This window comes from Microtus oregoni, unplaced genomic scaffold, assembly GCF_018167655.1.
Source record: "Microtus oregoni isolate MIOR12 unplaced genomic scaffold, Mior012 000019F_ref0000042, whole genome shotgun sequence".
Lineage (NCBI taxonomy): Eukaryota > Metazoa > Chordata > Mammalia > Rodentia > Cricetidae > Microtus > Microtus oregoni.
This window is the reverse complement of record NW_024543078.1, coordinates 25,965,789-25,992,031: the sequence shown is the minus strand read 5'-3', so window position 1 is coordinate 25,992,031 and position 26,243 is coordinate 25,965,789. Positions and strand designations below refer to the sequence as shown.

Sequence of the window (26,243 nt, the reverse complement as noted above, 5' to 3'; positions counted from 1 at the left end):
CATTTAGCTGTAGAAGACAAGTGGTTTTAAGACCCTACAGCCACGTTAGGGTTAAGTTTTTGTGGCAGGAAAGGAATCAGCCGAGTACAAACACAACTTCCAGAATGAAAATACATAAACTTCATTGGCTTTCTGGTAGCACAGTAAAACTAATACATATTTCCAATTAATACTGAAGAACTGAGGTATATATCTATGTGGTAAAAATACTGAAAATACTTTACATTATTCTATGCTTTTTAATGAAAAATAAATCTTAAGAAGTAAGGTCATTAATTAATGGTTAGGTTTAACAAGAACTGATAAGAGTTTCTCAGATTTTGTTTGTTTGTTTAAGATCCATAATTTTAAAAATACAGTATACATCTCAAGGTTTCCCAAGACAAATGACTAGTCTTGTTCCAAGCTCTGAAACTTACTGAATATTTCTGCTTTGTTTGGGAGGGGGGGTGCTTAAAATAATATTCTTTATTCATATAATCCTACAGACTATTGTGTAATTACTATTATGCTAAAGAAATTGAACAAAACAAAAATAAATCTTGTAAAGAGAACCTTATTTATACTCTCTGAGAAGCGGGATTTGTAAAATGATTTGCGAAACCCCTCCCCCACCCGAAATACTGTGGGAAGAAGGCAAAGCAAGCAATGGGTATAAGAATAAAAAAGATGCTGCGCATTGCACGGCAGACTTTTCCTTCTGGAAAATTCTCTCAGTACACGACTTGAGTACTTTTGTGCCTTCCCTTTGCCAGCTGGAGTGATCCGGTGCCTGAACGAATGGCCTCTGCTGGGCTGCAAGCTGCTCACAATACATCCTGGTGAAATAATAGCATGTGATCGCTCTAGTTGGAGCAGTTAATAACTGGTTAAGCAGCATTTCCCTCCAAGGGCTGTGTTCATCGCCCCAGAGCAGTCACTCCCAACCCATCCCATCCCTCCTCCGTCTTTAACAATGCCTCAACTTCCTTCTCAAATCCCTTGCTCCTATCCCTGAGCAAACGCCAGGACCCTGTGTTTGTCCTGTCCTCTTTGCACAAAGCCATCTGCTCCGGCGAAGCCCAAGCCCGCTAATGGGGATAAAAGCGGACGGGAGCGCAGAGGTCTGGCAGGGCCTCCCGGCCGGCAGGTGCGCAACCCCGGCGCGCAGAGAGTTAAAGGCATCATCGCAGCCATTAGAGGCAAAGTTGGGCGCCGCGCGAGCCCAGTCCGCGCCGCCCCGCGCCCGCTCCACTCGCCGCCGGCTCGCTGGGCGTGGGGAGGGCGGCGAGCACGCAAGCCGAGCGGCTGACGTGGGACGAGCTGCCAGGTAGCGGAAGCAGCCAGCCGCCGGCGGAGACACTTCGCAGCGTGGCAGCCCGGGTCTGCGCCTGAAGCCTCCAGATCCCAGCCAGCTTGGTCCAACCCTCGCCAGTCGCAATCCCCTGTGCCCAAGCCAATCTACGCCGAGAGCGGCAGCATGCATGCAGTGTCGCGCCCCGGGCTCTGAAAGCAGCCCCTGAACAAGCTTGCTTGCCTGTCTTTTTAGATTTTGGGGCTCTTGGCTACACGGATGTGCCTCCCTCCCTTGGCATGATGGGGATCTTTTTGGCGTCTGTTGGATTTGTGTTCTTTTCCGTGTTATATGTACAGCAAGGGCTTTCTTCTCAAGGTAAGTCCGTTGCTTGTAGTGTGTATGTGGTGCTGTGTGTGTGTGTGTGTGTGTGTGTGTGCGTGTGTGTGTGTGTGTTGTACCAACTAGAAGAATGGACAGAAGGCTTGAGAGTGGCTCAAAGCAAGCCAACAGTGTTAGGTAGTATGACTAGTGTCCGGCTTGGCTTTTTCTTCCCTTAAATTTCCTTCAAAGTTTATTAAATCGCAAGCTAACCAGGTTTCAAAGAAAATCTAATAGACACCAGACTGGCAATGGGGTGAGTTCCTTGGTGAGCACATACACAGGTGTGTGTGTGTGTGTGTGTGTGTGTGTGTGTGTCTGTGTGTGTCTGTGTTTCATGTGCGTGAACAGGGCAATCACTCATGCACATACAGTCATTACTAATGCAGAGCTGCTGGTTGGAAGGGGCTTCCCTGTAGGCAAAAAGCTTTAGTCCCCTTCTCTGGTCCCTGTGACTTCTTTCCAATGCCTATTTACCAGAGTCCACAAGGAGGTCCTAATTGCATCATAAGCAGCAGCTGCCTGCTGGGCCCAGTTGTTCGGGACTTTGCAGGCTGCAGTGGTTGCTTCAGCACCATGAGCAGATCACAGTTCTGGCCTCCTGGAGACTGCATCACTTCTGTGAGCAGAAATAACCCCACTTTGCTGGCCAATGTGAGCAGAAAACCCTATTCAGATAGGCTGCCTTCTGATAGTGTCTATTCCCTTGAAACATAATCCGTCCCCTTGGGGATTTCATAAAATAGTAAAAAGAGACATCTAGATTCACTGTCTTTAAGTAATGAAGAGAAAGTGGCTGAAACCATCCCTGCCATCCTTTCAGCGACCCTCCTTTCATATGTGTGCCTTGTGGTTGCGCCCTTCTATCAACCACAAATAGAAAGCTCCTTCTAGAGAGCCATCAGCTCTTTGCACAGTGCCCCTTAGACAGGCTAAGAACAGTCATCTAGTTAGCAGGAAACACATCATCCCATGTGCAAGGAATGCCCTAAGGAGGAGGGGGCGGTTTATTTTCATGACTCTCACACGGATCTATTAATCTTCCAAGCTGGCAGTGCCAAGGTTAGCCAAAGGGTTAGCCAGAGTCTCTATGGTGTCTTTCAAATCATCTTTGACCTGAGCTAAACATGGATGTATGACTTTTATGTCCCCTGACATATGTCAATTTATATGCCTTGAAGGGAACAAACGTGAAGGTTAACTTGCAGAGATGAAACCATACGCCTCTTAGGTAGTGTGCAACTTGTTTCCCTACTTGGGCTCCAGAACAAATTTTCTAACCACTATTTTGACAGATTAAGAATGTGGGGTTTGACATTTACTTACCCCCCCCCCCATTTCTAACAGGGAACACCCCGGTGAATCATAGAGGGTTTAGAAACTTAAGAATCCAGAGGCTTTCTGGTATATCGACTGGAAAGACGGTCTAAATTGCACCTCCCTGGATCTCTCAGTAAGTTTTAGGTAATGCTGCAATCTGACAAAAGATGTTTGGCTCTAACTCTGGGCAACTTGGCTAGCAGAGGAGAGCTATTGGCAAGCTCGTTAACCTTTCCATTATCTGCACTTGATCAACACCAAAGTGATGTAGGCATGATACCAAGAACAAGGCATGCAGAGGCAAAGCAATAGGGGACAGGGAGCCCTGCGGAGATGTCGGAAGGGTTGTTATTGCTGTTTTTATTTTCACCTTTCAAGGCCCACGAAAAAAGGCCAAACAAACAAAAACTTGTGTCGAGTTCTCCAGGAAAGATACATTGGCAAAGATGGTAATGTAGAGATACGCCAAAATGATGCGTTTCTGTCTTGCAGCAAAATTTACCGAGTTTCCGCGGAACGTGACTGCGACCGAGGGACAAAATGTGGAGATGTCCTGTGCTTTCCAAAGCGGCTCCGCTTCAGTGTACCTGGAGATCCAATGGTGGTTCCTTCGGGGACCAGAGGACCTGGAGCATGGAACCGAGGCGGCTGGCTCTCAGGTAGCCATGACGTAAAGCCCACAGAGCCCCTGCACGTTGCTTTCTTAGTTCTGTGCATTTCTCACCAGCTCCAGGGCCCAGCAGTCCAAGGGAGCCTTCCCTGATCTATGAGAGTGAGCAAGGCTGAATTTGTTCTGGTTACAGTAAGTTAAAAGCACCTAGGAAGTCCCACTAGCAGGGTACTTTTCCGATTTAGACCGGAATTAACCAGCTCTTAATACCCGATGCTATGGAACTGTTCAAACTGGCAATGTATCTCTGGTACAGACCAGGGCACCCTTCACCAGCCTTGCTTCTGTCCCCCTTCCGCCCCCCCTCTCCCGCCCCCCCCCCCCCCGACATCAAGGGTAAGGGGAATAATCCAGTCATCCCTCTTCTAGCTCTCTCTCTCTCTCTCTCCCCCTCCCTCCCTCGCTCTCTCTCCCTCTCCCCTCCTTCCTCACCCTCCCCTCCCCCTCGCCCCTCCTTCCTTCTCCCACTCTCCCCCTCTTTCTCTCTTTCCTCTCCTCCCTCTCCCTCTCTTCCCCTCTTTCTTTCCTCCCACCCCCCCTCTCTCTCTTTCTCTTATTCACACACACACACACACACACACACACAGAGGCGGAGGGCAGAGAAGGAGGGAGAGAGGGCAGGGAGGAGGGAGGAAAGGAAGGAGAGAGGGAGAGAAAACTGGGGAGAGGGAGAGATGGGGGTAGGCATCAGAGAAGCAGGGAGAGACCCTGGACTAGCGATGAAAGTAGAGCCGGCGATGAGCAAGCTAGAAGGGAGAAAGCAAGAAGACAAGGAAAGCGTAAAGAAGCTAAAAGGGTAGCACCCTAGCCCAAAGAGTGGTAAAGAGAGACCCACGGAGCAAAAGAGGACTCGGACATGAGACCTAGAGGACAGAAACGAGAAAGTCTGTTGAAAAGAACCTGGGTACTGGTCAACAACGAGGGCAGAGATGCAGAAATTTTTTCGGGGAAACTTCCTGCCACAGTCCTGTCCTAGCCTGGTTTTGCGCCTGTCCCCACCCTTCCCTGAGCCTGCGGACAGGGCAGACTGCACTGAGCGGGAGAAAACTTAGCCTCGCAGCGACTCTAGCCTCGGGCCAGCCAGAGGGAGCCCAGCCTGAGGGGCTGCAGGGACCACAGGGACTCTCCAGGGTGTCGCTAGGATAAAGAAGACCGCAGGGACCTCAGGGACACTTGGGAACAACGGGGACAGTGGTGAACATAGGAATGCTTGGGAACCACAGGGACTCTCCAGGGTGTCCCTTGGACAGTGGGAACCACAGGGACCTTAGGGATTTTCTAGGAGAGCCAAGACCACAGTAATATTCCGGGAAGACACGGAGACCCCAGGGACTGCTTGGAATCCGACGAGGGGAGAGGGGAACTTCAGGGAGGAGCGAGGGAAGCAATCCAGCCTGGCCTCAGTAGTGAGTGCGGTAGGGACCGCGGTCGTGCTTCTTTTTGGCTCTTAAATTGCTTTGTATGAAACGTTTCAAGACCAGAAGGCTGGGATCTCTCCTGGTGGTTGCGCGGCTGCGGTAGCGTAACGCCCGGGACTGGGGAACTCGGATGAGCATTTGCACTCTTGTCCTACAGGTGGAGCTCTTACCCGACAGAGACCCGGACAATGACGGGACCAAGATAAGTGTGAGTGTCCTAGGGATAAGGGACAGGGGGATCATGCATTATAAATGGCCAAAAAGGCCCAAGGTGAACATTAATAGAAAACAGACTTTAGATTTAAAACCTTTTAAGTCATTGAGCCTGAAAAGGTAATTTTATAAATTCTGGATGAGAGGCAGTTGTCTCTTTTTACCTCATGAAATGCCTAAAAATTGAGCTAGATTTAGAGTCCATAAATAAAATTGCATGTTTTACTCATGTAAATAATTACAGATTGGCTAGGATATGAATCTGCTAGCTAATGGGATTATTGTGCTGCTTTTCTTAATCTTTTTCACAGTCACCTAAGTGTAGCAATGAAGGTCTGCAATACTTCAATATTAATAATGTTAATAATTCAAAGTAATGGGAGTACCTATTCTTAATAGAAAAAAATTTGGAAAACAAAAGCTAAGCCTTGCAATAGGATTTTCAAATGAATAAAAATATGACTCAATTTGTATATCATTCATAACTCAAATAAAGTATTTATAAATGTAATATTAAAATAAATCACAAAAATATGAAACCAGAGCAGATATAAATCTACACTTGATGTTAGTCCAGACTGACTTACTGATAATATGAAGAGGAGGCTACTTTGTAATAATTACAATGGTCATAGCTAGAATATCTTTCTTTATCACCCTTCATTTCTGTGTTTAGATATTTAATCAGATCTTTAACCTGACAGATTTATGTCATCTTTCAGTCTGTCAATAATGGATTAACATATGATATATACCAATTTAACTGATACATATATATATAAATATATATATATATGCCACATGGATTACATAATATATAGTTAATATTATACATTAGACATGTGAGCTTGCTATTAATCTGGGATAAAGTAACTAAAATAAATAATGTTGACTTCAGTCTTGAAAATCAAATCAATGTTCAATCAATAGAATCTCAAGTTTGTATAATGACATGGGCATATACAATGAGCCTTGATTTCAGATGCTATTTCTCGGTAGCCTGAGCCCTGCAATGCCACGTTAATAGGCAACTGAGAAGAAAAATATTGCTATCCAAGTTACCAACATTTTTTGTGGCCCTGGATTTAAAGGAGTTGTCTTATAGCCATACCAAAAAAGGGGGGGGGGGATCTATTCCAGAAATCCTTACTCAATGTTTCATTCAGCTGTGTTAACTAAGCAGAGGCCAATCCCATGTTGAAAAACGAACAGAGCTGTTATGGGAATCTGGGAAGTGTGGACAGCTGGGCCACTCAGACGAGCTTCTGACCTGTCAAGTCTGTGGATGAGACTTCAGATTTGTGCTATGCAGACCCTTTACTCCCAACATTAGCAAGCATAAGAGAGTGAGAATAAAATCCTTCAGTGTAAAACTTCGCTTTTTCCCCTGCAATTTTTCAGACAGTGAAAGTCCAAGGCAATGACATCTCCCACAAGCTTCAGATCTCCAAAGTGAGGAAAAAGGACGAAGGCTTATATGAGTGCAGGGTGACAGATGCCAACTACGGGGAGCTACAGGAACACAAGGCCCAGGCCTACCTGAAAGTCAATGCCAACAGCCACGCGCGGAGAATGCAGGCCTTTGAAGCCTCGCCCATGTGGCTACAAGACATGAAGCCTCGAAAGAATGTGTCATCCGTGGTTCCCAGCAGCATCCACAGCTCTGCCAACCAACGAACGCACTCCACTTCCAGCCCTCAAGCGGTAGCCAAAATCCCCAAACAAAGTCCACAATCAGGTATGGAAATCCATTTTGAGCCTTTCATTTTCTCACTCACAAACCTTCCACCAAAAGGGCAGTTGAATAGCATAGACAGATTAATGTTAGACGGCATTTCAAATAGGACACTGAGTTCGATTGAAATGAGGAGACATGAGCCATTGAGAGCAGGAGGCTGGACGTTCAGGATGAGTTTGCTTCATTAGTCCCTGGCACTGTTTCATATCCCAGGGATCTGAGAGCTGGACTCTTTTATTCTCCCCCTTCTTTCTGTATTTACACATTATAAGAACAATAAATCTTGTAATGTTGGTTACATTATAAATGCATGTTCATTTTCTCTACAGATTTATGTATCAATTATGACCCAAATTAAGAGGCTTTCACTTAATCTAAATGGAAATGAAAAAGACTCATGATAATCTTCCATACATTTAGTGACCTGTGGCTTTAAGCATTAACTATTCCCCCAAGGGCTTTTGATTTTGAAGGAGAAACTTCCAAGGCCTGTGATGAAATGGATGGTGATAATGACAGGAAGTGAGGTGGGGAGAAGGAAGTGTTGGAGAGATAAGGCAGCTCCTACAGATGTGCTGCAGATGCCAATTTGGGAGCTTAGTCACACATCTCTCAATCAGCTGTGCAAGTTAAAGCAATTCTGAATGGCATTAATTTATATAACAACTCCACCAGTGGAAACTCATTGAACTTCTAACCTTGATGTGGAATCAAGGCAGCCTGGGTTGAGGAGTTGTGTTCATGAACCCCCCCCCCCCCCAGTCTTATCTTCTCAAATGCTTTGCCTAAATATGATTAGAAGAACCTCCTGATCAAGCACATAACTGATATACATGGAATCACTTGATGTGGTCATTTACTGTTTTTTTTTTCACCTGTAATTTTTCAGACAGCAAAGTTGGAGATACCCACAAAAAGCTTCAGCTTTCTGAAGTGGGGCAGAAGGGTAAGAGTCTGTAGCAGTGCAGGGTGACTGATACCAGTTAAAGAGAGAGAGCAGCAGCCTCCCAGGCCCATCAGAAAGTCGTTGACAATAGCCAATGCACACCTCTAAATCCCGGCTTGTTAACAAAATGCTTGAAAAATAGATGTGTCAGGTCTAGGGTTTATATAGCACAGCTGTGTACTACTTGATTACTTTGTATAAAACCCAGGATTCAATTTCCAGCATCATAGAAAAAAGTCAAATAATCAATAATAACTAATAAAATAATGTATGCCCACACGCATTTCCTCTTTATGCTTTTTGTTTGAATAGATGTGTTTGAGTAGATTCTGCAGGATGCCCAGCTAGGGTCCTGTGCAGTCCTGTTGTTTAAATGCTGATGAGGCTTCCTGTTATGTTTTTAGTCTTGGTAACACAGCAGTCTGCTAAGTGGTGACTGAGCGTTTCTGAAGTCCAGCTTTTGTGGCTTTGTATCACTTTTTCTCTTTGTGATCTCCTTTGTTTTCCAAATTCAGGAACAAAGTCGGTAGAGCTGATAATGTTTGTTATTGTATGTTGGAGTACAAAAATGCCTAAATATCAGTCACAAGTTTTAACTATTATTTTACAGATTTAATGCCTCTTGGGTTGTGACCCTTTCATCTTCTTTAACATTATAATACTAAGAGCTGGACACTACCTGTAGAATCACAGAGTGTCCTCAGCAGTCAATTTACAGCATAATTAGTGAGAACTCTAAACCCTGAAAGAGAAATTAGTAGCATACATAAGAATATTCCAAGCTAGGCACCATAAATCCAGCTACGAGGTAAAGTCAAACAAAGCAATTAGAACATTTAAATGACTAAAGAGAATGAAGCATTCTGTTTCTAAGATATTGTACTCACCTTATGATACGAACTAATATGCTTTTTAAAAAATATCTGCATTATTTTGCTATGTCTCTTTGAGCTGTGATGGAAACTAAATTTTCAAGTAAAATTACTTACTGCTCATTTTGCAGCTTCCCACCAGCCTTCTCCTATGTATAAAACTGTTTTTCCTAAACGTTAGAGAGAAGGATGTTGTCTCCGGAGAACCTCGATTTACTAACAGCTTTAGTGCACTGCCCCTTCCTGATTATAGCAAAGATGAACATATACACATTCAATATTTCTTTTTCTGCCAGACGATATTGGAAAATCTTTCTTGTACTTCTATCACAGTCTCTAACAGCCCCTTCAGCAGCTGAGGTTTCCTAGTCACTCTAGTATGCTGTGCAAGTTTCATGCTTTTAAGATCATTTTTTAGAGTACAGTAATTGGGGTGATAATTATAAATTATATACATTATACATGTGATACCCATAACCCAGTTGATTATAAAACGTATTTCAATTTTTCATTTTTTTCATTCACTTATTTACCTCTCATCTCTTCAAGGCATAGCAAACTCAGGAACACAAAAATGAAGGCACAATTCCTCCCTCTCCAAGGTTTGGTCAGTTTGCCATAAAAAGGGATACTTGTTGATTCTATATAGTGTACAATATTTATGGTGAAGACATAAAGGTTAAAATCTTGTTCTGAGTAGCAAAGGGCTTTGCTAGCTTTTCATATTTTATCCACTGATAGAAACAAGCCTACTATATATGGCAGTGTCATATTTTCCTGTGCTATAATAAACTAATTTATTTGGCCCTTTATTTTTATTACACTCTTTGGCTTAATTGGCCAGATTCACAAACTCAACTCTAAATTCATAAAATTTTCCTGTCAAATAATTTCTATATCTTTATGAAGGAAACATATTATCTGAAAATAACTTTACATAAAATCTTCAAATTGTCTTAAAAATTAATTTAACTCTAAAGCAAAATCAACATGAATAGTAAAAGGGGAAAGATAACCTGTAACATTTTATATACAACCAGATGTGGGTTTGATAATAATTTAGTCTAACTAGTCCTGTTTTTTTTTTTCCTCAAAAATTTCCTCAAAGCCAATGACTATATGCTGTCCTTTCTTGCTGGCAACTACTTTCTTTCTCTTTATAAATTATGCTGTAAATGATAAATAATTATAAATCCCTAATATTTAACATTATTTAAATTTTATTTTTATTTTTTATAATCAACAATTAGAAATGAAGTAATAAAGAAAATATAATGCAAACAGATAAGCAAAACTTCCTTACAAATTTCTTATCTTAAGTTCTTTAGGGTCCTCCAGTTCTGTGTACACAAGACAGAAGTTCATATCAAACCCATCATAGTTTTATTCAGCTATGTTTTATTTTTAGTGTACACAAAGCTTGGAAAGAAAAAGAAATACCATCAAACGTAATACATAAGACAGTCAAAGCATGGAGTTAGACGTTAAAGAAATGTTCTACAGATGTTCTGAGAAGGAAGCCGTCCTCTTTCTTCCTGTCTGAATCAACAAAGTCTCCCTAGGAGAAGGGGTTCAGTAACAGGGGTTGGGTTTACATCTTCACAGCAGAGAAAATCAAGAGACTTCTCAGAGAAGAGTGTGAGTGGACCAGAATGGGAAATCCAGGACCACTGTCAGGGTAGAATGCCTTAACTCCATGCTCCAGAAAGTTGAAGACTATTCTAGTTCCCTCCTCCCTCTCCATATCAAATGCACCAACCTTGCTTTGCTTCTGCTCCCTGTCTCCTCCATTTCTCACCCCCAATCTTTCAGAAACTAGATTTCTCCTACACTAACCAAGTCCACGTATCTCCTTCCTCCTGTTTTCTGCTCTTCCACTGATCATTCCAAGCCACCTAACCAAAAGGCAAATAAAACAAACAGGAATCCATTCCCTGCCTCTGTGTTCTCACTGGGCAGAGCTGTGAGTGTTTGCCCAGCCAATACCAGTTCCTCCCAGAAGGGCAGTATTATGCTCTGTCCTCCTTTTCTGACCTCAGTCCCATGGAGTTTTGCTTTGTTACTGCTGCTGCTGCTGTGTCCTGAGAAGTTATGATGTCTACTGAGAATTTCTGTGAAAGTCATCCTTTCCAATATCTTGGCAGCACTGGTTTCCACCCATTTCTGACATTTTGACCTCTCCTACATTCAGAGACTGGTTCCCTGTCCCTTGCTTCTCTGCTTTATTTTCTCCCTTGTATCAGTTTCTTTCATAATGCTATCCTTTTATCATTTATAACTTCTTGACTTTATCCCTGTGGTTTTGACTGCTAATCTCCAGTCACATTTCTCTTTCCGATTACTTTCAGGAGAACCCAGACTAGTATTCATAATTGTCTCCTAAACATCTCTGAATGTGAGTCCTCAAAGTCTTGTGGCAAATATAAGCTAGAGACACATTTATTGATACCCCAGTGCTGAGAAGTAGAGTCTGTGTTTCTTTACCTGGAGTTTGAGTTGGCCTGGGATCATAAAACTAATAAAGATTGGGGAAGCTATACTATTCCAATACCAGGTCTTATCAGGACTCGTAGCCTATGTCCTTACCTCTTGAAGGCCAATGACCATGAGGAAGTCATCTTGAACATTTATCATCCCAAGTCATCATCTAACCTCAGCCCCAATTCCATCTCTTGATAACAGTGCCAGTTCAGCCCAGGTATCATCCAGATCACTAAGAGATAATAATTAACTGTCATTTTTTTCAAGACTGGGTATAGGGGAGTTTCTTTCATAGTAGCACTTTCCCACATAGGCCACTAGAACTAGAACTCAGATGTTCAGAGCTATCTGTTGTTATCTAAGCTTATTCACTAAAAAGAAATGCCCTTCCTCTTGTTCCCAAACATCCAATAGTATCATCATAATGATAGCTCCTGTAAAAGCTTTGGAAATATCTTATTGCTCCCTCTATTACTTGCCAACTCAATTAGCCATTTTGTCTTATTAATTTTCTTCCAAAGATGTCCCTTGAAAATTGCATTCTTTCTATTCCACAAACACTGATTTTATTCTGAACATGTCTTTCGTGCTTCCTTTATCCTAAATCTCTTAACAGCTTTTGTATTTCAATTCCAACATGATGAATGTATCACAACAGTCCATATTTTATTTCTAAAAACCATCATTTCTACAAAAAATAAGAATTATTTCTAAAGTGCCAACCACTATCTTTTATAGTCTCATTTCCTGTTTCTTCAGTCAAAAACCTGGCCCTTACTCTTCATGTTTAGTATTTCCTGAGTGTTTCCATGTACTCTCTTGCCTCTATAACCCTGGAAATGTTTTTTTTTTTTCCCTCTGTGTGGGTCTTTCTTTGATTGTGAGTTCTTACACATCCCTTTATGCTACTCTCTCCTGCTCCCTAATCAGGAGATAAAATCTATTGTTTCCCCAGTCAGGTCTCCGTCATCAGTGTGGTCATACTTGCTGTAAAACCGCTGGTGTACCTTATGTCACAAAACATGCCTCTTTCAGCTCTGTAAATCTCAGATTCAGGCCAACTAGGACAGATGTCACACTGCTGTAACTTGGCAACAGATAGTAGCTACTGCAAGAATTTAAGAGGATTCAACATGCCTAGAAGTGAATATTGATACCACAATGTTCCAAATGATGTAAACTTCAAGTGCATCCTGCACCCTCCCTATGCAAGAGCCCACCCAGCCCCTACTCACTTATGCCCTCTGAGGATGGATTCAGAAAGGAACACCTTTACGTTTGTAGACTATAAGAACCACTAGTTTTCAAAAGTCCTTCGAAACAACAAAAGAATTATAACTCTATCAGTGTTCGGGTGGTACCCCAAGATGCTCTAGAGCCTTTGCTTTGGCTACTGTATTTTTCCAGTGTTGGCAAGGACTTGCAAAGCTCTTTTCTTCGCTCCTGGGTTGAACAGCTGGGAGTGGGAAGACAGCCGGCAGTGATTAGGGATGCTGTTAGTCTTGTTGTTACACATGCAGCCTCTAGTCACTCAGTGGGAATGTAGTTTCTCTGAACTCTGAAACATGATTTTTGTGTGCCCACCATGATATTATCCTTAGAGCTGAGAGTCAGCTGTTGCTAACAGCTGCCAGAAACCCAGGGCTCTCTGGAGCTCCTCTGCTGCTGATAAATACGGGAGCTCTCCAAGTGTGGCCACGTTCAAACATCTTTAAATCAGAATTTCAGAGTAAATGAGAAGGTGGGATAAAAAGTTGAGGCCCTTCATGAAGAAGAACGCATGAGTAAGTGCTGTTCCACACTGACGTACAGAACCATCGCACAGTCCAGATGTTATGTCAATATTTAGGGTAGGTTAATTTGTTCATTGCTATTCCATCAACAAAATGGCTGTCAGATAAATGGGCTGTCAATGAAAAAGGAGAAAAACAGATGAGAGGCAACAATTTGGATACTACAGGTCAAAGAATCTTCTAGAGCTGTCAGAATAGGAATTATGTAGATGAGACGTCTATACTGGTTAACTTCTCCAGAAACCATTAGCACATTTTGCTAACTAAAACTTAGTACCTCCTGCCTGGATAGGCTTTTCAGATCACAGTAAAGGCTGACTTGTGATTATTAGGTCATCTTTAACAGAGGAGACTGTCAATACTCTGGGCTGTGCTTTAAATGATGTATTTGATAGGTCTTGGAACTTCAAGAAGCAGCTGTTGCAATGTGAGCATCTTCTGCATAGATAACCAGAAGGTTAGAAAGGTGCTGGAAATAACTCACCCTATGGGTCAAAGGAACACATAGCCTAAAAGAGAAATGAAAAGCAGCACTACTCCTCCAAGAAATACTGCTGCCATGAAGAGTAAGCTAATAGGCAGCTAGTGTATATCTCAGATGAGAAGGCCTAGGGGCTGATGCCTTGCCTCTGATGTTAGCAGAGGAATAATGTACAACAGGAAAGAAGATCAGGCCATGATCAAACACGTATAGTTCTATGATTCTCTTTCCTCGTTCTCTGAAAGGGAACTATGGCACAGTTGTCAGACTTCTGAGAATTATAAATTAAAGGCTTGGTACTTAATGATTTCTTAATAAATCATAACCAATTACAGTGCAGGCATGACTTTCACTGCATGTAGCTGTGTTTTATTACCAGCAAAAAAGTAATGAGAGCATACTTGTCCATCCTAATCTTCTAGGACTCATGAAACTTGAGGTAACCTGAACCCTATAGATGCTATTCTCTTCCTTTGTGTACCTACTGATAAAACAGTTTAATTTGTAAATAAAACATAGGAAGAGATTACCAAAAATAATCAAAAAGTTAGAACGACTTTAAAATAGCCATGGCAATGTGGTCTCCCTTTCTAAAAAGTCAAGACAAATATTTTTAATATTTTTCCTTTTTTTTATTTTACATATATGGCTGTTTTGACTGTTTGCATATCTGTGTAGCACATGAATACAGTGCCCAGGGACTGCAGTTTCAGATGCTTGCGAATGCTTTCTGGGTTTTCTAAATCAAACCCTGAAAGGGCAATCAGTACTCTTGACCACTGAGCAGTCTTCCCAGGTACATAAGTCAAACATCAATTTTTGGAGAATAGTTGACCTTAGGTAATTAAAACAGAGAAAGAGAAACTGGATATTGAGAGAAAGGGTGTAAATGTCTGGATCTATGAGGCAGACACATTCCTTCAGAGGCAGGGGATGTGCTACAGTAAGGAGGGAAGTCTATCTTGATGTCTTGTCGTTTGACATTCTCAAGCTTTCTTCCCCTTCTGCTGCAATTCAATTAATAAATAGTAGGTTTCTGTCTATAGAATTGCATCATATCGATCAGCAGCTATTTTGCCCAAGGTGGTAATTAGATCCTTATTTTAAAGTGAAAGAAATTTCCTAAGAACTTGAAGAAAAAGACCTGAATAAGTTGCAAGGATTTTAAGACTGTAGGTATATAGACCATCTGTTTCTTAAATCCAATTCAAGTTTTCAAAACAGCCTTTGAAAGAATTTAGATGATTAGAGATACAGATAAAAAATACAAAAATGAAGATATTTTCAAACACTTTAATAGCAAAGAAAAACAAAAGTCAATAATGAAAGTGCCTCATGATCCTGGGTGAATAGAGATTGGTTGCTAGATTCACACTCTACCAGCTTCTCATTGTCCATGGTCTGCCCAGAGAATCTCTCTGAAGTTTAGAAAAGCTCTTCTTGTTTATAAAAACTGAGGTGGAAACGCTCATCTCCCTGGTCATTTCTCAGCCTTGAGTGAAATCATGAATCATAAACATTTAACAAATAAACCTAGCCTGTGGGTGAGGTCAAAATCCCTACCCTCTTCATCTTTCCTGAAAGACTGTATCAAATAGCCACCTTTAAGAAGAAATCAAAGAAACACAAATAGGAATAGAGAAAACCAAGATAGTAAAACTTAAATTTGTGTGAAACAATGTAAGTTAGAAACAAAAATTAAGAAGTTAAAAGAAGCAAAAAAAAAAACATTTTACTACAATTTAGGATCTATTTCCAAATGAAAATAAAACCATAAGTAGGAATATCAAATCAGAGATCTGAGGCTTTGAAATAATTTGCGGATGAAAATATTTTACTATAAGTAACTTAAACACTTGAAAAATTAATGAAAACTTGTGTCAGTTTGCAAGGTAATATTTTTGTATAACTCTTAGGGACAGAAGGAAGCATGTTAATAGTGAAATATGCTGTGAATATGAGACACATACAGCAGGGTATCATTGAGTGATATGTATTAAAAACTAGATTAATGTTCAAATTTAATTCAATCTTTTATCAAAATACAGTAGCCAAGGAGGAAAAAGTCAGATTATAATGCAGAATCCTCAGTAGTACCCCCAAAGAAAAGATGTAAAAGAGTCATTTTTGAAAAGTATAATAAATAATAATAGGTAGCATAAATGTGAATAGAGCAATTTATTGAGATAATTTAGGGCTGAATAAATGAACATGCTGTGCATTTGGCTGGTTAGACTCAGCACTGCAATTGACAGACTTCTTACAGATATTCATGTTTAATGAAGTTAAAAAATCCTGGTAATTTTTCTAAAATTTGACAGATATGATTGTGGCACATACTGTTTTTGAGAATGAGAGTCTCACGGTCACCATGAATTGTATGTCCCAGCACTCTGCACTGAGATGGAACATCCCTTCCCAAGGACAATTTGACTTAACAGGAATGGTTAAACATGGGGCTTATATCCATGATCTCTAATTGTACTTGTGTAAAGAAATGTCTAGATCAGTGGTGAATCATATGTGCACTTCTTACCAGTCATATTCATGACAGATTTTCAAATGACGCAAAATACACAGTGACTAAAACCAAAAAAGTCAACTATGAATGTCGTAGAGCATATTGTAAATATTATACAGCTTCTAAAACCATATTTCAAAGAACATTTAATGGCAATAGGAATATTTAATATCCACTACAACATGAGAAACTATAGTATTGAAAACCTTAAGTGAAAACACATAATATGTAAAACTTTAAATCTATCTTATCTATGTTCATAGAAAACTAATAAATATGATACATGAAAATGCACATCAGAATGTCAAGATGTTGACATTTGACTTGGTATTTATACTGATAATACAATAACTTGATAGTTTGCTATAAGAAAAAACAATTTAGTATTTAAAATGTGAATGGTTCAAAATAAAAGGAGGCATCTCATGACAGCACAACAAGTGAAGAAAATGTGACTGTGGAGTTCATAACGAATTTAAAATTAGTGCATGGATGTACGTGTTTATAATGAAGAACTGTTATGAAAGTTTTATAGTGAGAAATTGCTCATAGGATAAAATTAGGAATATTACATCCATCTTGTATTTTACATATATATATATATATATATATATATATATATATATATATATATCACCATACTTTCTGGACACCAAATAGATAATTTGACTATTATGTCATCGTTTATAAGCAAAATGACTTGAGCCTGATGAATTCATAAGTCAAACATGCATAATATCCATAAATAAATATGCAGTCCTATGCCCTCTCCATGACATGGTTCAGCCTCACAATTTAAGGAAATAGTAAGATGGTGGGTGATGTGTGATTACTGGGAATATCAAAAGAATCCATGCACAGAAAGATTTATAAACAAGAGACATGAGTGTTTAACCTGACTGCTTCACAGTCTCCTTGTTTGGCTCAAAGCAAATTGTACAGCCAGGATTTCCAATTCCAGGTTCCATTAGGCAGACAACTATGGAACTCTTGAGAAAAATAAAGACAGGAAATGAAATTAAAGGAAGCAACGTTATCTTCAAAGTCAATAACGTTTTAGTGAAGATTAAATAATGTAGTCATTAGATACTCTTGAATGTCTCTATGTAAAGGTGTGTGCAAAGCTGTGGCAGGGTATACTCATATGTCTGATATTTCTTGCATAATTTAGATACGTTACAGACAAATATGTGGAAGTTGCATTGGTAGCTTGAAAAATATTTCACTTTTAGATTTAATAAATTCATGTTGGTTCAAGGTAAAGCTCTCATTTCTAGCCTTTAAATAATTAATGTGAACAAACGCTGCATAAGGGAGCAATCAATAGAATTACAACCACTAAATATACTTTTAAAATGCTTACATAATCTGAAAACTCCATTTGAAAACATCTAAAATAGCAGTTCACAACCTTTCTAGGGGATCAAAGGATGCTTTTTACAGGGGTCTCCTAAGACCATCAGAAAACACAGATATTTATATTCTGATTCATAACAATAGCAAAATTATAGTTATAAAATAACAAAAAAATAATTTTACAGATGAGGATCACCATACCATGATGAAAACATATTAAAGAGTTGCAGCATTAGGAAGGTTGAAAAACATTGATCTAAAGTATTATACAAGATTTGAAGCTACAAATTATGCCTTGGTGCTTTTAGTGCTATGGTAGTCCCTAGCACTGTTTCGCTGAAATAACTAGGATAAAATGAATGCTTATGATTAATATTTATATTTTTCTGCAATGAAAACCATAGATACATTACTGTTAAGAAGATGCATAGATTTTTATATAAATTGGTTAGTATTCAAGAAAAACAACTTCAGACCTCTTGTATAGTAATGGCCAGAGACAACTGGAAAACAGCACTTGGACCACCCACCCTTCATTCCATGCTTAATGATAGAAGTCTCACCAGTATTTCAAGTGACAAGTTCTATCTAGGACGTTAGATGTACATTCTCTGGTACCAAGATGTGTTGATCCTTTGATTTACATGTCTTGATAAGGAGCATTTTTAAAAAATATTTACATTAGAATATCTAATATTGACAGCTAAAAAGATTATCCAAATCTCTGCTTTACAAATACCTTATAAAACATCTTAATTCAGAAAATTTTAAAACAGTTACATTCATAAAATGGTAAATCATTTGCACTAACCTGAAAAAATGCACAAAATCTTTCCCCTTTGCTATATGTTGAAAAAGTGAATTGTGAAGGTAATGAGACTGATGGTTTCTTTGTATTGTTGGCACTGGCGGCTCCAATAGTTGCCATCTCAAAATCATAAATTGCTGAACAGCAAAAATTAAACTTTAAGTTGTGCAAAATTAGCATTTCCCAAATTATGGTGATATCATTTCAATTTATTTAAGAAGACATGCATTTTATTTATGAAATTTGAAGTTGTGTCTTGACAGCTGTTTCTCTCCTTTTACTTCTTCATTCTGAATTCCTCAGTTGTCTTTTTTTAAAGATATGAGGTGTTTTCTTTCTCTGGTAAAGAATTTATCTTGATAGCCTTCAGGATTTAGGTCTAAAGAATACAGAAAATGGATGAGACATTCTATATTTCACCAGTTAATGAATAAGTACCTAAATATTCATATCAATGTCTACTTTTTCAAGGCAGACATCATTAAAGTGCATTTCTCTGAACTGCTACACTTAGAATTCAACCATTCTAGCTGTGGTACATCTTGTATTGGCTTTCTAACTCAGGGTCCATGTTCTTGCTGCTCTTGGTAGGTGAAGCATGGGCATAGCTCGGGTCATCACATTCCAATGCCAATTGTCCTGCCATTGTCTCTACTATGTTCCTCACTCTGAGTGCATCTATAGAATCGCTCCATTAAATTTGGAACTATTCAATTTTATCAGTGTAGGAAAACTACATGTGGGGAATGTGACTATTCACAGAATCTGAATTGATAGCTAACTTCACATTATACAACAGCTCCTCTTATTCACAATTTTATAGCCCATAATTTCAGATACCTGTATTCAACTGCCAAATGAAAAAGTTAAATGGAAAGTTCCTAAAATTACAATTCAGAGAATTTAAAATGAAAAAACAGTTTGCTAACTAATAATAAAAGCACACATACAGAAAACATAAATCCTATGAGTAGATAATTTTAAGCACATTAACAGTATTTATTCATATGCCAGGAAAGAGTATTAATTATATGTGATTCTTATTTATGAATTAGAATTGTTATTAAAATGTAATATTCAAGCTTCCTTCTTTGTAACCTTCTGGTTATTTACCAAGTCTTATTCTTTTTGATTTCATTTTGTCAAAGCCACCCATATTCCCCTCTATTTTTAGCAGTCAGAATTGGGAGAGTTTAGTGTTTCCAGATACATGGAATTACTATATTAGATAATGGGATGCATGAGCTGGCAGCATCTGAGTTCTAAAGTTAATATAACCTGAATTAGAACTCAGTGCACTGACTAGCAGCTGAGTAAACCTGAACAAATATCAAAAATCCTCTCAATAAAATGCTATGGCAACCTCACAGGACCATAGCCAGATGTAAAAAGAAGTGCCCAAGAAATATTAGCTTGTCCTGCCATAATCGGTCATGTCATGGTTACAAGATGATTGGCAAGATCAATGTGACCTGGGTGGGGACATCACCATGAAAATGTGCTCAGTTAAGATGCTCTATGACAGCAGGCTGGGAGTTTGCTCAGAAATTAGAGTACTTCTGTGCAAGCATAAAGCGCAGACTTCAGGACTGGGGAATTGGCTCAGTGGATAAAAGTGCTTCCCGGTACAAACACGTACCAGTATCCATATAAATGGTAGGCAGGGTGTGATAGCTTCTTATAACCTCAACACATTGTAATTAGAAACAGGGGAAAGTTAGGACAAGCTGGCTCTTTAGATTAGATGAACCGGTGAGCTCTGGGCTCACTATAAAAGGTGGAAAGTGATGGAGGAATGTGCCCAGTGTCAACCTCTGGCCTCCACATGCATGTGCACACACAGTCTCCTCTGCACCCACATCTGCGCACACACAGTGAATAGATCGATAAACATTATAAAAGATGGACTGTGATCTTAGTTGGAGGGAAGCAACATTCCTCTTACTGTTCCAGTCTTTGTTAGACAGTAGATATCTAAAACCGCTGAAGAGACTGATTTTTTTTTTGTAAAGGTCATTCCATGGTGACTAAGGTAGTATCCAAATGGCTTGTTAATTTATACCTGGAATGGAGGGGCAGGTATACTTTCTCCCTGGTCCTCAATACAAAGCACTCTAACAAAGGACCATAATTTTCTGGCCAGAGAAAAGCAAGAAAAGCTGCTACTACCAGCATGCCAGGGCACAACAAAGTTAGCAGTTTATGTATTAAGTCAAAATGATGCTAACTTATTTTAAAAAGCTGGAATTCTAAAAGAAATTGTCCCTGGATCCTTAGAATTTCTAATAGAAAGGCATTCTCCTAACATATTCTAGGATAAAAGTCACACTATTATTTGATCTTTCCTCTTAGTAGTGACTTATCACAAACTAAACTGAATAAAATTTCCATCAAAAGTTAGCTCAAATTTTCTTCCAGTCATTTTCACTTCTTAAACCTGACATCTGTAATAAAGAAAAGCATGTCAAAGAGGTCTGTCTGCTATGGGGCTTAAAGGACATAGAGACAGGGACTTCACAGACAACAAAGAACCAGGCTATTGTTGCATTTATCTTAGAGGAGTTCTGATCATGTGATGAGCATCTCCGATATTCATTCTTGCCAAATTAATATTCTACATTCTCCCTAGTGGAGCCACACAGGGAGAGAATTTCTTTCTTCTCTTTTCTTGTTCCCTCCCTTTGATGATATTAGGTGGTCAGGGAGAAAAAGAAGAGGAGGCTCTCAGACATCCCACATAGCGTGTCCAACAGACACTCTCAGTAGGGGTGCTTCTTGTTCCTACAGCAAGTAAAAGTAATATGTGCATCAGAAAGTAATGCATAGAATATTCAAAGTCAATAGAAATCGGATATTTAAATAAAATTTGCGTGTGTTCAATTTGGAGATTCTTATTTTCACTTCCCACTTGTTTATATTATACTCATAGCTGGTGATATTTTTTCTAAGTCATGAGGTTTCCTATTCTTTCTACTGCAGCCTACTAATAATGACATGTTCAACACTCAACCTGCCCTTTCTTGGTCTTAAAGCAAAGTCTTGGAAAATGTTCTTAGCTAAGGGGATGTCAGAATGATGGTGAAATGACAGCGCACTGAAGAACATAAGAAACTCGGAGGAAAATTTAAACCTTAAAAGTTTATGAATTGAAAAGTTCAAAACATTATCTCATATGCTATCTGATATATATTGAGCTAACTAAAGTTTACTTAGGACCTATTGATATTTTCCATCTCTGGTATTTATCAGTTCATAGCTAGAGGAAAGTAAAATTTATGTGAGATGGGTTTATCTCCCAAGCATACTCTTCAAGTGATGACCTCACACAAGCGAGGATCTGGAAGCAGTTTCACCACCCCAGGGTTCAGGCAGGAGCATGTCAGGGCTCTTTGCTGGAATTGCACTGGGGTTTCACACCTATGCCTTTGCCTTATTCTGTTTTCTGTATAACTCAGAGTGAGCAACTTTCCTGTCTCTGAGTATTGTTTTCTTAATCTGTGCATTGCGCATCTGGGATTGGTCTGAGGAATGAGACTGTGTCTTTAACTGTTTGTTGTTCGTATACATAGTAGTTTCCCATACATCTTAGCTACTTTGGAGATCACAAACAGAGCTGGATGTGCAATACAAATAAATACTAATGGGGGAGCTGAATTCTCCCATCTGGCAGGGGAGAATGGCAAGGGGCAAGAAAAAGGAAACAATTTAACTGCTTCTAAGTCATGAGAGATGGATGGAGGCCAAACCTCTTTAGGAATGTGATTCTTGTTGATGACCTGGGACATAGCATAGATGTCGGGACAGATGATGTTAGCAGCCTGTGGAACACATACCATTTCTGACTCAACTGACGGAGTTTGCCAAGTCTTGGTTACTGAGCTTGGATTATTTTTATTTTTACTAAAAATAAACATGCAGAAATTCTATGATATTATGTAGCGATCATGATGATGATGATGATGATGATGATGATGATGATGATGATGATGACGATGATGATGACAGAACTGTTGAGTCTCTTTCATGCATTGCTCCTTGGTCAGATTCATTTCTCACACTTGAGAATTGTGGGTTTGTCTTTGTCTGCGGACAATGCCAAAACCGTGAGAACTCATAGGGGATGAGAATAGAAGACTTCTGTATTACACGGGCTTTTACGACTGCTTGAATACTTCTTTTCTACTTACAGTGGAGAAAATATCTCTACTGACTTCACACCCAAAAGTGCTCTATGAACATCTTTAGGCAATGAGGGGTGGGGGCAGATGCCATTATTGGCTAACTACAAGCCAAGTGACAAAACTAGGTGTATTCTGAACCTGAAAGAAAACCCTATCAGATCTGACCTTGCTCAGCCTAGACATACTACCTGCACATTTTTTCCAGTAGTTAGATAATAACAAATCTCTTTTTCTCAGCATAGTCTATGCTAGAAGCAAGTTCAAAACCCCTAAAGGCTTTGTTTTATTTTTATGAACTGCTTAACAATTGCTCAAAAATTTTAATGAATTGTAAATGTGGTCAGTGAGATAATGCATAAAGATAAGTAATTGCAAACAATGTAAACTCTGTGAAGAAACAAGGGAAGCATAACCGAAATACATGAAAAGTTCAGAGGCTAAAGAGAGTCCTATCTTCTAGAGACAAAAGATGCTGTGGACAGCAGGTCTGAGGGCAATGGTTGCTGAAATGTATAATTCTTTCGGGCAAGTAGTGGGTTGCATGGTTGACCGGAGAAGAGAGGAAAAGAAACTAATGGAACAAAGGAGGTGAATCTATTCTAAGACAGACCAGGCCTTACTAATGGAAAAAGCTAAAAAATTATAATACATGCACAGTTAGGCTCATTTTAGAAAACTAGAATCAATAAGTGTGTCACTTGAAATCTCAGAGGTGAATGGCAGCAGAAGTGGGAACTCAAGACTTCTGACTGCAGTCTTGGTTTACTGTTTCACAGAAGTGAAATGTTTCTGGGGGGGGGGGGTGCCTGGGAAATTGCTGGTTTGTTCTTGATGAAGAAAACAGCTTCTGATATTTATATGTAATAGATAAGAGTATGTTGGCTGACAATATTGTTTTCTGAAATTAGTATAAATCTTCATAAAATGCCAGTGTTGCTAATTTGGTACAATTACATAAGACAGACTATAGCATTTTAGAGTCCCAAATTCCACTGTCTTCGAGGCTGCAAAAAGAGCGGTCCATCTCTCCTCACTCAGGACACAATGAAAATCCAGAAATGAAATGAAACAACTCTATGATGTGATGAAACAGAATGTGGGATTTACCACATAGAATGAAGTCCTTATGATTGTCCTGGCAGAAATAAATTCATTTAATTAGATATGTGCTGGCGAATGCATGCAACTAGAGAGGATGAAAGCTTCCAACCTGGAAAAACAGGAAGTTCTGTGTTCCAATGGTGGATTGTGCCTCTGAAGGCAATTCAAATCTCCGACGACTTTCAAATATTTTCAACCATGTCAGACTGGCTTGATTTCCCATTAAAATATTCATGTAAATGATGCTTTAACTTGCACATGCTAGACATATCACAAAAAATGCTGAGTCAAAATGAAACAGCTGTTCCTTCCTTAATGTGTGAGAGAGATGATAGGCCAGGCCTGTTCTGAAAAGGGTAGATCTGAGAAAGGAGTTCCAAGAAACAAAATTTCAGTTAGAACCCAACTTTTAACATTCACCCTGGAAAGGAAACTGCTGCATCACAAAATAACTCCTAGAGTGAACCCTTTTCCCAAGATTTTTCCACTTTCATCATTTTAAAACTTCTCTGGGTAGCATATATATTTGTGTCAAATCAAGTGCAATCAGCGATTTAGAGAACTGGGTAGTAATTTGTCTTCTTTCTGTCAAAGAATCTTGCTTCAAAATCTCACAGGAATACATGCTTAGTTACAAACAGGATTTGAATGCATGTTTAGTTGGCATGTTCTCTGTATTTAGAGCCCCAAGGGACTGAGAGTAACATTTTCACACAAGCTGAATACAGGACACTTAGTAAGTCTCCAGTCCTTAGGTTGATGGAAGGGAGTACCATGCAACATGCACAGGCCACCTCCCAGAAAAGCAAATCAGGGTCAGCACCAAAGCCGACAAAAAAGCAGCGATGTTGGCCTTTCCACAAGCCATTCCAAAGTCTCACATGCCTATTGCACAGCAGCTGTTTGAGGGCATCACTTTCTATTCCTGTGATTAAGGGAGCCAACCTGGTTGAGCTGAAATGTTGAAAAATTTGAATTCTCACCCTTTTTCCTTTTCAATTCCCTTAATCATTCCCCAACTAAACGAAGGAAGAAGAAAGAGTGCTTTTGTCCCTCATCGTGTTTTTGGTTTTTACTATTGCTATTATGTCATTAAAGCTAGAAGCTGATTGGATAATAAAGAAAGAATTATGATTGCAGTTTCATCCCCTGGCCACCACATACAATTAGTTGCAGAGCTCCTTCAGTTCTTGGCATTGCTAGCTCTCCCCCAGATTAGAGAGTTAAAAGCTTGAGAAAGGTCAATCCCCATGAGGCAGTAGCCTCCAACATAGTCCTCAGCACTGAGCAGCATGGTGCCTTTAAGCTTTGGATTTCTCCTGCACTTTTACACTAACACACTAGTGAAATAGGGAATGTGCTCTCAGGGACATGGGTGGGAGCAACCAAACGATCACAAGAAGTGATTCTCGTGCCGTTTCTTAAGGAAAACGTGTTTGAGTGCGTTTGCTCTGTGAGTTCCCCGCTGTGGGATGGCATTGTTTAAAATCAGACACCACCAGCTTCGTGGGACTGAAATGTTTTGTATGTGTTGTTGTTTGCAGTGCATGCCAAGACATTCATGAGCACCAGAGCCAAGCTGGCGAGCTAATTAAATATATATGTGTATGTGTTTAAAACAGCCTAATAAGGAGCATTGGAAATCTTCAAGATGAGCGAATATCTTATAACTTCTTCCGCAGGTGCGAGGATAGCTACAAGCCATGGACTTTCTGTCCTGCTTCTTGTTTGTGGCTTTGTGAAGGGTGCTTTGCTTTAATCTAAAGTGCTGACTTTTTTCCAATATCACTTTCTCTTCTTAAAGCAAAGAGCAAATCGCCTGTAAAATCTACGGAGCGGACAGCAAAGTTGACCCTAAACTCCAAGCACCATTCTGCACCCCTGTACTCTAGTTACCTACACAAGGAACATCAGCTTCCGGAAGCATAAGTGAAGAGGCTATTACACGCTTTATTGATAGTATTTTCTTTGGGAAGTCGCTGATCTTTTATTTGAAGAGAATTAATGCGAAGCGATAGGACATTTTCTAATAACAAGATCTGGTTTTTTGTTTTGTTTTGTTTTCTTTCAACAAATAAAATCTACATTTCACTAACTGCTCAGGAGTTGGCCTGAAAGTCATCAGTATAGTAGATATTTCCATGGATTCCACCAATTTCCTACTAAGGAACACCTAATCCGAATGAAGCAAACAAAGATAGGAAGCCTAAGACATGCAAACTATCTTCAAGCAGCACCCCAGCTGAGGAAACAAAAAAAAAACAAAATGCTGGACACTACGGATCAACAGCACGCAACTTTATTTTACATAAGGAAGAATCAGAGCAATTTTTTTTTCGAAAAAAAAAAAAAACAACTTCTTTTTCCCCCGTGGAATTTTTCTTGGAGTTTCCCTTCTTTTCCTTGATTGCCGTTCTTGTTCTGTGGTAGAAGTGCCAATTATGGCCAATCCTAGTCAATCCTGGGAGGTTTATATTCATACATATTGAGTGTGCTATATTTCAATGTATTTTAATTCATTTTGCAATTTCTGTATATGCAAACCTGGCAAATTCTGTAAATTGCTTCTAGTATGTGTGATATGACTTCAAGGTAGATAGATACGACCCTCATGCAAGCTGACTTTCTTCATTCTATATGCAAATATATCCATGAGCATATATTAGGCCACGAGCTTCTTTTCCTAAAGC

At 39.6% G+C, this 26,243-nt stretch overlaps 1 protein-coding gene across 4 annotated transcripts; it reads left to right on the top strand.

Annotated features, from left to right (window-relative positions):
• Positions 1-1,269: 1,269 nt before the first annotated feature.
• Positions 1,270-25,909, top strand: Vstm2a (V-set and transmembrane domain containing 2A). 4 transcript variants are annotated; one of them, XM_041669561.1, is made up of 5 exons: positions 1,270-1,651; positions 3,467-3,633; positions 5,220-5,270; positions 6,677-7,013; positions 25,236-25,367. In XM_041669561.1, the coding sequence occupies exons 1-5, from the start codon at positions 1,573-1,575 to the stop codon at positions 25,310-25,312; spliced, it is 711 nt and encodes a 236-aa protein (XP_041525495.1). In that variant the 5' UTR covers positions 1,270-1,572; the 3' UTR covers positions 25,313-25,367. The 4 variants fall into 4 exon arrangements, with proteins under 4 accessions (XP_041525495.1, XP_041525496.1, XP_041525497.1 ...); XM_041669562.1 differs by lacking the exon at positions 25,236-25,367 and adding an exon at positions 25,098-25,231; XM_041669563.1 differs by having other exon boundaries at positions 1,273-1,651; positions 25,176-25,248.
• Positions 25,910-26,243: the final 334 nt, after the last annotated feature.